The 14535-nt window shown below is 44.8% G+C and overlaps 1 protein-coding gene across 1 annotated transcript; it reads left to right on the top strand.

Moving 5' to 3' along the window:
* The first annotated feature begins 897 nt into the window (after positions 1-897).
* On the top strand, positions 898-14261 carry LOC128694210 (shematrin-like protein 2). The gene is made up of 5 exons (XM_070105334.1): positions 898-1220; positions 3079-3409; positions 4667-4731; positions 6853-7189; positions 13846-14261. Exons 1-5 carry the CDS (start codon positions 1209-1211, stop codon positions 14259-14261), a joined length of 1161 nt encoding a protein of 386 aa, XP_069961435.1. The 5' UTR covers positions 898-1208.
* The last annotated feature ends 274 nt before the right edge of the window (positions 14262-14535 follow it).

Here is a 14535-nt window from a genome sequence, read left to right as displayed (position 1 = left end):
CGATTTAACTCTGTTGACCACTACTCTTTGTGTTCGATTTGTTAGGAAGTTGAAGATCCATCTCCCCACTTTCCCAGTTATTCCTTTAGCACGTATTTTATGGGCTATTACGCCATGATCGCATTTGTCAAATGCTTTTGCATTCTGATTTTCTTCCAGTGCATCCAAGGCCATGTCATAGTGATCCAGTAGTTGTGAGAGGCAGGAGCGACCTGCCCTGAACCCATGTTGCCCTGGATTGTGCAGATTTTGGGAATCCAGGTGATTTGCAATCCTGCTTCTTAGCATTCCCCTTAGCTCTGGAACTGACCTTGTCGCAAACCTTTCCACTTTCTCTAGTTTCTTGACGTGCTTTATCAAGTGCGGGTTCCAAACAGGTGCTGCATACTCCAATATGGGCCTGACGTACACGGTGTACAGTGGTTGATGTGTGCTTCCGGAGACATGCTCGGTGTTATACTCACTCCAAGATCTTCCCCCTTGAGCGAGGTTTGCAGTCTTTGGCCACCTAGCCTATACTCTGTTTGCGGTCTTCTGTGTGTGTGTGTGTGTGTGTGTGTGTGTGTGTGTGTGTGTGTGTGTGTGTGTGTGTGTGTGTGTGTGTGTGTGTGTGTGTGTGTGTGTGCGTGTGTGTGTGTGTGTGTGTGTGTGTGTGTGTGTGTGTGTGTGTGTGTGTGTGTGTGTGTGTGTGTGTGTGTGTGTGTGTGTGTGTGTGTGTGTGTTTGTGTGTAGTGTAGTGTTCGAGAAAAACCCTTGGATAATTAACAAATGTCAGCCCCAAGAAGCATGATAAATTAAGGGTTAATGAGAGAGTATACTACTATATACCCATACATCAGTTGGGAGGTCGTAGAGCAATGAGTGTTGGAAGTCACTGAATGAGGTAAATCGCCAATAATGATGGATTTGTGATATAAACGGAAAGGGGTAAACGTTATGCAGGCCCGAAGTCAAACACAAGGGAGAGTGACTGGTGCCTCCTGGCTACAAGCAATGACATGACCAATCGATTCTGTAAGGGCTAACAGTTCAGCTGTGTAATAACCATCAGAAGGTCACCGCACTGTGTCTCTGGTGAATGACCAAGAACTAGGGATCTACACAGGCGCAGCGAGGCCAGCTGAGTAGCAGAGTATAAAGACTAGCGAGTGAAGGTTCGTATATCATCCACCGCCAGCCCACCGGCCCAGCAACACTTACCCACCGTCATGAGAGCTCTGGTGAGTGCCCCTTGTATACCTGCCTACTGCTTCACTACGCTATTGTCTGTCATGTAATTTCAACACTTCTCTTGTACTCTTTATTCTTGTTCTATTTATTTTTTCTTTATTCATGAGATAAAATTAAATTTCTAAGTTTTTTGGATAATTTGTACCAAATTTAGTAAAAGTTTCAATTATGGTAAACTCTTACATATTATTCTAAAGATTCTCTTTTGTTATTCTTATTTTGCAACACTCGTTAACAAACAAATGTTTAATTATTATTATTATTATAATCAAAAAGAAGCGCTAAGCCACAAGGGCTATACAGCGCTGCAGGGTAGGGAAGGAAGCGAGGGTATTGGATGGCAGAAGGGAGGAGGGATGATCAGTAGGTTACAGAAAACAGCGGGGCAGGGGATAGTACGGGGGTAGAGGGTAGCAAGAGATTGAAGTAGAAAGGGCTGAAGGTATCAGAATTTGTGAAGTAAGTCAGTTGTTGTCAAAAAGTCAATGAGAGAGTCTGGATGAAAGGTGGGTCCATCAGCGAGAAGGGAAGGTAAAGAGAGAGCAGCAGAGCGAAGACGACGACGGAGGTAAATTCTGCGTGCTCGTTGATAAAGTGGGCAGTCCAACAGAATGTGGCTGACTGATAATGGAACTTGGCAATTCTCACAGAGAGGAGCAGGGCACCTCTCCATGAGATATCCATGAGTAAAACGAGTATGGCCAATGCGAAGACAGGAGAGAGTAGTCTCCCAACCTCGACACTGGTGATAAGAAGACGGCCAGTAACCTATACTCGGTTCAATAGATTGAAGTTTGTTGCCGAGCATAGTAGACCAACGTTGTTGCCAACGGGTGTGAAGTTGGGAAGATATTGCAGCAAAATAGTCCGTAAATGGAATACCTCTACATGAAACTGGTAGGTCATGTACTGCTGACCGCGCAGCAGTGTCTGCCTGTTCATTGCCCTGTACGTCAACATGACCAGGGACCCAACAAAAAACAATATCTTTATGCTTGGTAAAGATGCGGCGTAGCCAAAGTTGGATACGGAGGACTAAGGGGTGAGGTGTATCAAATTTCTCTATAGCCTGTAAAGCACTAAGGGAGTCTGAGACAACCACAAATGATGACACAGGCATAGATGCAATACGGATAAGTGCTGTAAGGATGGCATACAATTCAGCAGTAAAAATACTAGCCGAAGATAGTAAATGCCCTTGTACCACGCTGTCCGGAAACTCTGCTGCGAATCCTACGCCGTCAGAAGACTTAGAGCCATCTGTGTACACAGCAATGGCATGAGAATGAGAGTGAAAGTGGTCAAGAAAAAGAGAGCGGGAAGCGACCGTAGACAGTTGGGCTTTCGAGCAAGGGAGAGAGAAAGAACAGACTCGAACAGCTGGAACTTCCCAGAGGGGTAGGGAAAAGTGAGATGCTACATGTACATAGAAAGGTGGTAATTGAAGAGAAGACAAGAGCGAATGAAGGCGAAGAGAGAAGGGACGAACAAATGTTTAAACATATTAAAAATGGCAGATTCTGTTTAATAACACTAAAGGATTTTTTTTCCTATATTCCTAACTTGTAAAATTAAATTTACTGAGATAGAATCTTACACATATTATTAAATATTACATCTGGCATACGAGGGAACGGATAATTTTTTTTTTTTTTTCAAATTAAATTTTTTTTTACTAACTAAAGGGGATCACTGATCACATAACGTTAAAACAGATGTTGTAATAATAATAAAGCTAATGTAACCAAAGATAAAATATGCATTAAAGATATGTTGAACAATACAATAAATAAATTATCCATGAAAAAAAATATATGGCTACTAAGATTTCATGCTGTCTTCTGTCAGGTCATCATCGTCTTGCTGGCTGCCTTGGTGGCAGCAGAGCAACATAAACGTGAGGCTGAGCCCGGCTATGTCGTCAGCTACGGGCATGGTGGCCGTGGACGTGGCTTCGGCGGATTTGGACACGGCTTCGGAGGCCATGGACACGGTTTCGGAGGCCACGGACTAGGTTTTGGAGGTCACGGTTTCGGAGGCTATGGACATGGTTTCGGAGGCTTTGGACATGGTTTCGGAGGCCATGGACATGGTTTTGGAGGCCATGGATTTGGCTTTGGAGGCCACGGACACGGCCTCAGAGGCTACGGTGGATATGGTCGTGGTTATGGTTACGGTCGTTAATTTTTCCATAACATTTTACCTATGTACCTCGAACTTCTAATAAACATTATTTATGCAACATCAAATAAATGCATTTTTATTTATATTAAAATCCTCTCCTGTAATACAACTCAATATGAGTGTTATTAAAGAAGGAATTTAAAAATTATTATTTTAAAGGTATCTGCGGTAAATTTCCACTGCACTGAAATGCTACATTCATTCAATACGAATTCTGAGCACTTTAGTGTTATGATTTCTCACTGCCTGTTGCTGATTTCCAGATGTAGCCGCTACACACCTTCCAATTTAATCATTTTCAGACTGCTTATCACTTAAAACCCTTTGTGGTGTGGAAGTTGAAGGGTTGGGCAAGTAATTCCATTACATGACCTACGTCAACTCGTGGGTGACACCCGCCTGTGACGTTAGCTGCAGCTGATTCGTCTCACCTCTACTTTAGTAGACAAGGTCTGGCCTCATACTTTAGGCTTAAGGGATTAACCACCAAATAACAAGAGTATCTGATTGATAACGTTAAAGATACTTCTGCTTTCAGAATTCTACTAGATACTGAATTCGACTGAAGAAGCCTGTTGTGTAGGCTGCACGTTTCGGCAAGATACCCAACTGTTGCTAATTTGTCTCATTCGTCAACTGTCTGTATTATATACTATATTATGAAAATTACATCACAGTCAGACCGATGTAATATATTTTTTTATTATTATTATTAATAACACATCGGCCGATTCCCACCAAGGCAGGGTGTCCAGAAAAAGAAAAACTTTCATCATCATCATTCACTCCATCACTGTATTGCCAGAGGGGTGCTTTAAACTACAGTTATAAAACTGCAACATTAACACCCCTCCTTCGGAGTCCAGACACTGTACTTCCCATCTCCAGGACTTAAGTCCGGCCTGCCTGTTTCCCTGAATCCCTACATAAATGATATTATGCAATCAGAGAACACTGTACCTTAACCAATCATCCTCTCACCTCTTGGGATTTCACAGTTCACACTTCAGCACCACAAGACTCGTCCTCATTATCTCATCATCTCGGAATCGCTTTATATAATAAGAATGAGGCCTCACCATAATTCTGCTTCATCTGTATTTCCAATTTATAAAGTGAGTTTAAACATTGTATGGGATAGGTAAAGTTTGTCATTTTTATATTCCTCTTCCATTTTTCATCCTAGTTATAATTTAGTTTAATGCAGATATATTTTAATACATCATTTAATATATCATGTACTGTTAATAAGGTTTGAAACTCTTCAGCGTGGCAAATGAAAATGAACGAAGGTGTCTTCTAATTGTGGTTGCTGGGGTCGATCATAGCTCCTGGCCCCTCCTCATCACTGATCGCTACTAGGTCCTCTCTCTCCCTGCTCCATGAACTTTATCAAACCTCGTCTTAAAACTATATATGGTTCCTACCTCCACTATATCATTTTCTAGGCTGTTCCACTTCCTGACAACTCTGTGACTGAAGAAATAATTCCTAACATTCCTTTGAGTCATCTGAGTCTTCAACTTCCAGTTGTGACCCCTTGTTTCTGTGTTCCCACTCTGGAGCATCCTGTCTCTCTCCATTTTGTCAATTCCTCTCAGTATTTTATATGTCGTTATCATGTCTCCCCTAACTCTCCTGTCCTCCTGTGTCGTCAGGTCGATTTCCCTTAATCTTTTTTCGTAGGACAATCCCTTTAGCTTTGGAACTAGTCTTGCTGCAAACCTTTGCACTTTCTCTAATTTCTTTTGTGCTTGACCAGGTGTGGGTTCCAAACTAGTGCTGTATACTCCAGAATGGGCCTGACGTACACAGTGTACAGAGTCTTGAACGATTCCTTAGTCAGGTTTGCCAGGCACCCATATGCTGCAGCAGTTATCTGGTTGTGTGCCTCAGAAGACGTGCTTGGTATTATACTCACCCCAAGATCTTTTTCCTTGAGCGAGGTTTGCAGTCTTTGGCCACCTAGACTATACTCTGTCCGCGGTTTTCTTTGCCCTCCCCCTATCTTCATCACTTTGCATTTGGCGGGGTTCAGTTCGAGGAGCCAGTTGCTCCAGGCTTCCAGTCTGTCCAGGTCTCTTTGTAGTCCTGCCTGATCCTCATTTGATTTAATTCTCATTAACTTCAAATCATCTGCAAACAGGGACACTTCCGTCATGTCATTCACATCTTCCAAAAATAGCACTGGTCCTAGGACTGGCCCCTGTGGAACCCCGCTCGTCACAGGAGGTTACCTGGAGGTTATTCCGGGGATCAACGCCCCCGCGGCCCGTCCATGACCAGGCCTCCCGATGGATCAGGGCCTGATCAACTAGGCTGTTACTGCTGGCCGCACGCAGTCCAACGTACGAGCCACAGCCCGGCTGATCCGGCACTGACTTTAGGTATCTGTCCAGCTCTCTCTTGAAGGCAGCCAGGGGTTTATTGGCAATTCCCCTAATGCTTGATGGGAGGCTGTTGAACAGTTTTGGGCCCCGGACACTTATGGTGTTTTCCCTTAGTGTACCAATGGCGCCCCTACTTTTTATTGGGGGCATTTTGCATCGCCTGCCCAGTCTTTTACTTTCGTAGGGAGTGATTTCTGTGTGCAGATTTGGGACCATTCCTTCCAAGATTTTCCAAGTGTAGATTATGATATATCTCTCCCTCCTGCGTTCCAACGAGTACAAGTCAAGTGCTTCCAAGCGTTCCCAGTAGTTAAGGTGCTTGACAGAACTTATACGTGCAGTAAAGGATCTCTGTACACTCTCTAGATCTGCGATTTCACCTTATCCATCCTATCATTTTCTTTGCACGTGCGATCGTGGCACTGTTGTGATCCTTGAAAGTGAGGCCCCTTGTATACCTGCCTACTGCTTCACTACGCTATTGTCTATCATGTAATTTCAACACTTCTCTTGTACTCCTTATTCTTGTACTATTTATTTTTTCTTTATTCATGAGACAAAATTAAATTTCTAATTTTTTTGGATAATTTGTACCAAATTTAGTAAAAGTTTCAATTATGGTAAGCTCTTACATATTATTCTAAAGATTCTCTTTTGTTATTCTTATTTTGCAACACTCATTAACAAACAAATGTTTAAACATATTAAAAATGGCAGATTCTGTTTAATAACACTAAAGGATTTTTTTTACTATACGTATTCCTAACTTGTAAAATTAAATTTACTGAGATAGAATCTTACACATATTATTAAATATTACATCTGGCATACGAGGGAACGGATAATTTTTTTTTTTCAAATTAAAAATTGATTTTACTAACTAAAGGGGATCACTGATCACATAACGTAAAAACAGATGTTGTAATAATAATAAAGCTAATGTAACCAAAGATAAAATATGCATTAAAGATATGATGAACAATACAATAAATAAATTATCCATGAAAAAAATATATGGCTACTAAGATTTCATGCTGTCTTCTGTCAGGTCATCATCGTCTTGTTGGCTGCCTTCGTGGCAGCAGAGCAACATAAGCGTGAGGCTGAGCCCGGCTATGTCGTCAGTTACGGGCATGGTGGCCGTGGACGTGGCTTCGGCGGATTTGGACACGGTTTCGGAGGCCATGGACACGGTTTCGGAAGTCACGGACACGGTTTCGGTGGACACGGGCACGGTTTCGGAGGCTATGGACATGGTTTCGGAGGCTTTGGACATGGTTTCGGAGGCCATGGACATGGTTTTGGAGGCCATGGATTTGGCTTTGGAGGCCACGGACACGGCCTCAGAGGCTACGGTGGATATGGTCGTGGTTATGGTTACGGTCGTTAATTTTTCCATAACATTTTACCTATGTACCTCGAACTTCTAATAAACATTATTTATGCAACTTCAAATAAATGCATTTTTATTTATACTAAAATCCTCTCATGTAATACAACTCAATATGAGTGTCATTAAAGAAGGAATTTAAAAATTATTATTTTAAAGGTATCTGCGGTAAATTTCCACTGCACTGAAATGTTACATTCATTCAATACGAATTCCGAGCACTTTAGTGTTATGATTTGTCACTGCCTGTTGCTGATTTCCAGATGTAGCCGCTACACACCTTCCAATTTAATCATTTTCAGACTGCTTATCACTTAAAACCCTTTGTGGTGTGGAAGTTGAAGGGTTGGGCAAGTAATTCCATTACATGACCTACGTCAACTCGTGGGTGACACCCGCCTGTGACGTTAGCTGCAGCTGATTCGTCTCACCTCTACTTTAGTAGACAAGGTCTGGCCTCATACTTTAGGCTTAAGGGATTAGCCACCAAATAACAAGAGTATCTGATTGATAACGTTAAAGATACTTCTGCTTTCAGAATTCTACTAGATACTGAATTCGACTGTGTGTGTGTGTGTGTGTGTGTGTGTGTGTGTGTACTCACCTATTTGTACTCACCTATTTGTGGTTGCAGGGGTCGAGTCCTAGCTCCTGGCCCCGCCTCTTCACCGGTTGCTACTAGGCCCTCTCTCTCCCCGCTCCATGAGCTTTATCAAACCTCGTCTTAAAACTGTGTATGGTTCCTGCCTCCACTACGTCATTTTCTAGGCTATTCCACTGCCTTACAACTCTATGACTGAAGAAATACTTCCTACTATCTCTCTGACTCATTTGTGTCTTCAACTTCCAATTGTGGCCTCTTGTTTCTGTGTCCCCTCCCTGGAACATCCTGTCTTTGTCCACCTTGTCTATTCCACGCAGTATTTTATATGTCGTTATCATGTCTCCCCTGACCCTCCTGTCCTCCAGTGTCGTCAGGCCGATTTCCCTTAATCTTTCTTCATAGGACATTCCCCTTAGCTCTGGAACTAACCTTGTCGCAAACCTTTGTACTTTCTCTAGTTTCTTGACGTGCTTTATCAAGTGCGGGTTCCAAACAGGTGCTGCATACTCCAGTATGGGCCTGACATACACGGTGTACAGTGTCTTGAATGATTCCTTACTAAGGTATCGGAATGCTGTTCTCAGGTTTGCCAGGCGCCCATATGCTGCAGCAGTTATCTGATTGATGTGTGCTTCCGGAGACATGCTCGGTGTTATACTCACCCCAAGATCTTTCTCCTTGAGTGAGGTTTGCAGTCTTTGGCCACCTAGCCTATACTCTGTCTGTGGTCTTCTGTGCCCTTCCCCTATCTTCATGACTTTGCATTTGGCAGGATTAAATTCGAGAAGCCATTTGCTGGACCAGGTGTCCAGTCTGTCCAGGTCTCTTTGAAGTCCTGCCTGGTCCTCATCAGATTTAATTCTCCTCATTAACTTCACATCATCTGCAAACAGGGACACTTCTGAGTCTAACCCTTCCGTCATGTCGTTCACATATACCAAAAATAGCACTGGTCCTAGGACCGACCCCTGTGGGACCCCGCTCGTCACAGGTGCCCACTGTGATACATCATTACGTACCATGACTCGTTGTTGCCTCCCTGTCAGGTATTCTCTGATCCATTGCAGTGCCCTTCCTGTTATATGCGCCTGATGCTCTAGCTTCTGCACTAATCTCTTGTGAGGAACTGTGTCAAAGGCCTTCTTGCAGTCCAAGAAGATGCAATCAACCCACCCCTCTCTCTCTTGTCTTACTTCTGTTATTTTATCATAAAACTCCAGAAGGTTTGTGACACAGGATTTGCCTTCCGTGAATCCGTGCTGGTTGGCATTTATACTCCTGTTCCGTTCCAGGTGCTCCACCACTCTCCTCCTGATAATCTTCTCCATAATTTTGCATACTATACACGTCAATGACACAGGTCTATAGTTTAGTGCCTCTTTTCTGTCTCCTTTTTTAAAAATGGGAACTACATTTGCCGTCTTCCATACCTCAGGTAGTTGCCCAGTTTCCAGGGATGTGTTGAAGATTGTGGTAAGTGGCACGCACAACATATCTGCTCCCTCTCTAAGGACCCACGGGGAGATGTTGTCTGGTCCCATTGCCTTTGAGGTATCGATGTCCCTTAGCAGTTTCTTCACCTCCTCCTCATCTGTATGTATGTCGTCCAACACTTGTTGGTGTATTCCTTGCTGGTGTCCCCATCTGGTCTGTCCCCCCAGAGTCCTTCCTGTCTCTACTGTAAATACTTCCTTAAATCTCGTGTTGAGCTCCTCACATACCTCTTGATCGTTTCTTGTGAGTTCTCCACCTTCTTTCCTCAGCCTTATCACCTGGTCCTTGACTGTTGTCTTCCTCCTAATGTGGCTATACAGCAGTTTCGGGTCAGATTTGACTTTCGATGCTATGTCGTTTTCATACTGTCGCTGGGCCTCCCTCCTTATCTGTGCATACTCGTTTCTGGCTCTTCTACTAATCTCCTTGTTTTCCTGGGTCCTATGCCTCCTGTACCTTTTCCATTCTCTGTTGCACTTAGTTTTTGCCTCCCTACACCTTCGGGTAAACCAAGGACTCGTTTTGGTCTTCCTATTATTTCCGTTTCCCTTGGGAACAAAACTTTCCTCTGCCTCCTTGCACTTTGTTGCCACATATTCCATCATCTCGTTTACTGATTTTCCTACCATTTCTCTGTCCCACTGAACCTCCTGCAGGAAGTTTCTCATACCTGTGTAGTCCCCCCTTTTATAGTTTGGCCTGTCCCCTTCAGTTCCTGTTACCTTCTCCACTTGTAACTCTACTATATAGTCAAAACTCAGAACCACATGATCGCTAGCTCCAAGGGGCCTCTCATAAGTGATGTCCTCAATGTCTGAACTGCTCAGGGTGAACACAAGATCCAGTCTTGCTGGCTCATCCTCCCCTCTCTCTCTGGTTGTGTCCCTGACATGTTGATGCATGAGGTTTTCAAGTACCACATCCATCATCTTGGCTCTCCATGTTTCGGGACCCCCATGTGGCTCCAGGTTTTCCCAGTCGATCTCCCTGTGGTTGAAATCGCCCATTACCAGTAACTTTGCTCTGCTCGAGTGAGCTCTTCTTGCCACCTCAGCCAGTGTGTCCACCATCACCCTGTTGTTTTCTTCGTACTCCTCTCTTGGCCTCCTGCAGTTCTGTGGTGGGTTATACATCACTCCAATGACTACTTTATGTTCTCCGGACTGAATTGTACCTACAATGTAGTCTCTTTCTCCAATCATGTCCATGCCTTCCATTTCCTCAAATCCCCATCGGTGTTTTATGAGCAGTGCAACCCCTCCTCCCCCTCTACTCCTTCTATCTTTCCTCAGGATCTGATATCCTGTTGGGAAGATTGTGTCTGTTATTGTCTCAGCGAGTTTTGTTTCTGTGACTGCTATGATGTCTGGGGATTTTTCACTGATTCTTTCATTCCACTCCTCATGTTTATTCATTATTCCATCCGCGTTTGTGTACCAAACCTTTAGTTTCTTTTCTATCATTGTGGTCATGCAAGAATATTGGGGTTGGGGGAGCGAGAGCCTTGGTGGGGGCCTATATGGGGCTGTGGTGTAGGTGGGGTTTGTGTTGATGGGGGTGGGGTCAGAATGCCCATAAGGGACAGCTGTTGGGGTGAGGTTTGTGATATGGGGATTGGTGGCAGAGGGAACAGTGAGTGGGTTGTAGTATAGGTTGCTCAGTTGCGTTGGGAATGTCGCGGGTGGAGTCTTTTGGTGGGAGATTCTGTGGGGTGTGTTTGCCCTTCCTCCTGTGTCTGGGTCCTGCTCATTTTCATTGCTTCTCGTTCCTCCTTGCGTCTCTGTACCCTCTCTTTCAGTGTAGTCCTTTCTTCTTGTGTTCTGTCGCGGTCGAGGTATACTCTCTGGTACCCCTCTTTGTCCCTCAGTCTTGCTTTCTCTTGCAGAATCCTGGTTCGAACTGATTCTTCCTTGAAAGTTACTCTGACAGGCCGTATCCTTCCACTCGCAAACCACCCAATTCTCTGAAAATTTGTCACCTGGGTCATATTGCCCTCCCCTATTGTTTTCATGATGCCTTCAATCATTTTTTTCTCCTCCTGTTTTATTTCTTCAAAGTTGGCCCCCTTGGCTTCTTGGAGCCCGTACACAAAAACTGACCTCGCCCTTTCCTCCTCCCACTGAGTCTCCATCTGCGTCCTCTGAGGCATTTTATTTCCTTCCATTGACATGTTCTTGCCTTCAGTCCCTGTCATATCTGAAACTTCTATTCTCAGTGGACTGTCTTTCCTGACCAGCTGTCCCTTGCTACTGCAGTTGGCTGTTAGAATCTCTGCATATAGCATACCTTCATTGTCTTCGGACCTGTCGTTTGATCTTAGTGTGCTCGTCGTCTTTTCCCTGGCCCCACGTGGGTCTGATAGGGCCTTCAGGTGTGTCGTGTGTGTCTCCGTTGTTGCTTACCATCCCCTTGTCTGCGCCTGTGTGTGTGTGTGTGTACTCACCCAATTGTACTCACCTAATTGTGGTTGCACGGGTCGAGACTCAGCTCCTGGCCCCGCCTATTCACTGAGTGCTAATCTCTCCCTGCTCCATGAGCTTTATCATACCTCATCTTAAAGCTATGTATGGTTCCTGCCTCCACTACCTCACTTGCTAGGCTATTGCACTTCATGACTACTCTATAACTGAAGAAATACTTCCTAACATCCCTTTGACTCATCTGGGTATTCAACTTCCAATTGCGACCTCTTGTTTCTGTGTCCCTTCTCTGGAACATCCTGTCTCTGACTACCTTGTCTATTCCAGGCAGTATTTTGTATGTCGTTAACATGTCTCTCCCAAACCTTCTGTCCTCGAGTGTCGTCAGGCCGATTTCCCTTAACCGTTCTTCATAGGACATTCCCCTTAGCTCTGGAACTAACCTTGTCGCAAACCTTTGCACTATCTCTAATTTCTTGATGTGCTTGATCAAGTGTGGGTTCCAAACAGGTGCTGCATACTCCAGTATGGGCCTGACGTACACGGTGTACAGTGTCTTGAAAGATTCCTTACTAAGGTATCGGAACGCTGTTCTCAGGTTTGCCAGGCGCCCATATGCTGCAGCAGTTATCTGGTTGATGTGTGCTTCCGGAGACGTGCTCGGTGTTATACTCACCCCAAGATCTTTCTCCTTGAGCGAGGTTTGCAGTCTTTGGCCACCTAGCCTATACTCCATCTGCGGTCTTCTTTGCCCTTCCCCGATCTTCATGACTTTGCATTTGGCGGGGTTAAATTCGAGAAGCCAGTTGCTGGACCACGTGTCCAGCCTGTCCAGGTCTCTTTGAAGTCCTGCCTGATCCTCATCTGATTTAATTCTCCTCATTAACTTCACATCATCTGCGAACAGGGACACTTCTGAGTCTAACCCTTCCATCATGTCATTCACATATACCAAAAATAGCACTGGTCCTAAGACCGACCCCTGTGGGACCCCACTCGTCACAGGTGCCCACTGTGATACCTCATCACGTACCATGACTCGTTGTTGCCTCCCTGTCAGGTATTCTCTGATCCATTGCAGTGCCTTTCCTGTTATACGCGCCTGATCCTCTAGTTTCTGCACTAGTCTCTAGTGAGTAACTGTGTCGAAGGCCTTCTTGCAGTCCAAGAAAATGCAATCAACCCACCCCTCTCTCTCGTGCCTTACTTCTGTAACTTTGCCATAAAACTCCAGAAAGTTTGTGATTTGCCTTCCATGAATCCGTGCTGGTTGTCGTTTGTAATCTTGTTCCGTTGCAGGTGCTCCACCACTCTCCTCCTGCTTCCATGGTGCTGTACCACCTATTTGTACTCACCTATTTGTGGTTGCAGGGGTCGAGTCTTAGCTCCTGGCCCCGCCTCTTCACCGGTTGCTACTGGGCCCTCTCTCCCCGCTCCATGAGCTTTATCAAACCTCGTCTTAAAACTATGTATGGTTCCTGCCTCCACTACGTCACTTTCTAGGCTATTCCACTGCCTGACAACTCTATGACTGAAGAAATACTTCCTAATATCTCTCTGACTCATCTGTGTCTTCAACTTCCAATTGTGACCTCTTGTTTCTGTGTCCCCTCCCTGGAACATCCTGTCTTTGTCCACCTTGTCTATTCCGCGCAGTATTTTATATGTCGTTATCATGTCTCCCCTGACCCTCCTGTCCTCCAGTGTCGTCAGGCCGATTTCCCTTAACCTTTCTTCATAGGACATTCCCCTTAGCTCTGGAACTAACCTTGTCGCAAACCTTTGCACTTTCTCTAGTTTCTTGACGTGCTTTATCAAGTGCGGGTTCCAAACAGGTGCTGCATACTCCAGTATGGGCCTGACGTACACGGTGTACAGTGTCTTCAACGATTCCTTATTAAGGTATCGGAACGCTGTTCTCAGGTTTGCCAGACGCCCATATGCTGCAGCAGTTATCTGGTTGATGTGTGCTTCCGGAGACATGCTCGGTGTTATACTCACCCCAAGATCTTTCTCCTTGAGCGAGATTTGCAGTCTTTGGCAACCTAGTCTATACTCCGTCTACATAACGTAAAAACAGATGTTGTCATAATAATAAAGCTAATGTAACCAAAGATAAAATATGCATTAAAGATATGATGAACAATACAATAAATAAATTATCCATGAAAAAAAATATATGGCTACTAAGATTTCATGCTGTCTTCTGTCAGATCATCATCGTCTTGCTGGCTGCCTTGGTGGCAGCAGAGCAACATAAGCGTGAGGCTGAGCCCGGCTATGTCGTCAGCTACGGGCATGGTGGCCGTGGACGTGGCTTCGGCGGATTTGGACACGGCTTCGGAGGCCATGGACATGGTTTCGGAGGCCACGGACTAGGTTTTGGAGGTCACGGTTTCGGAGGCTATGGACATGGTTTCGGAGGCTTTGGACATGGTTTCGGAGGCCATGGACATGGTTTAGGAGGCCATGGATTTGGCTTTGGAGGCCACGGACACGGCCTCAGAGGCTACGGTGGATATGGTCGTGGTTATGGTTACGGTCGTTAATTTTTCCATAACATGGCCGATTCCCACCAAGGCAGGGTGGCCCGAAAAAGAAAAACTTTCACCATCATTCACTCCATCACTGTCTTGCCAGAAGGGTCCTTTACACTACAGTTTTTAAACTGCAACATTAACACCCCTCCTTCAGAGTGCAGGCACTGTACTTCCCATCTCCAGGACTCAAGTCCGGCCTGCCGGTTTCCCTGAATCCCTTCATAAATGTTACTTTGCTCACACTCCAACAGCACGTCAAGTATTAAAAACCATTTGTCTCCAT

Source organism: Cherax quadricarinatus, chromosome 6 (assembly GCF_038502225.1).
Source record: "Cherax quadricarinatus isolate ZL_2023a chromosome 6, ASM3850222v1, whole genome shotgun sequence".
NCBI lineage: Eukaryota > Metazoa > Arthropoda > Malacostraca > Decapoda > Parastacidae > Cherax > Cherax quadricarinatus.
Note: the sequence above shows the minus strand (reverse complement) of the source record. Positions and strands in the feature narration are given on the sequence as shown.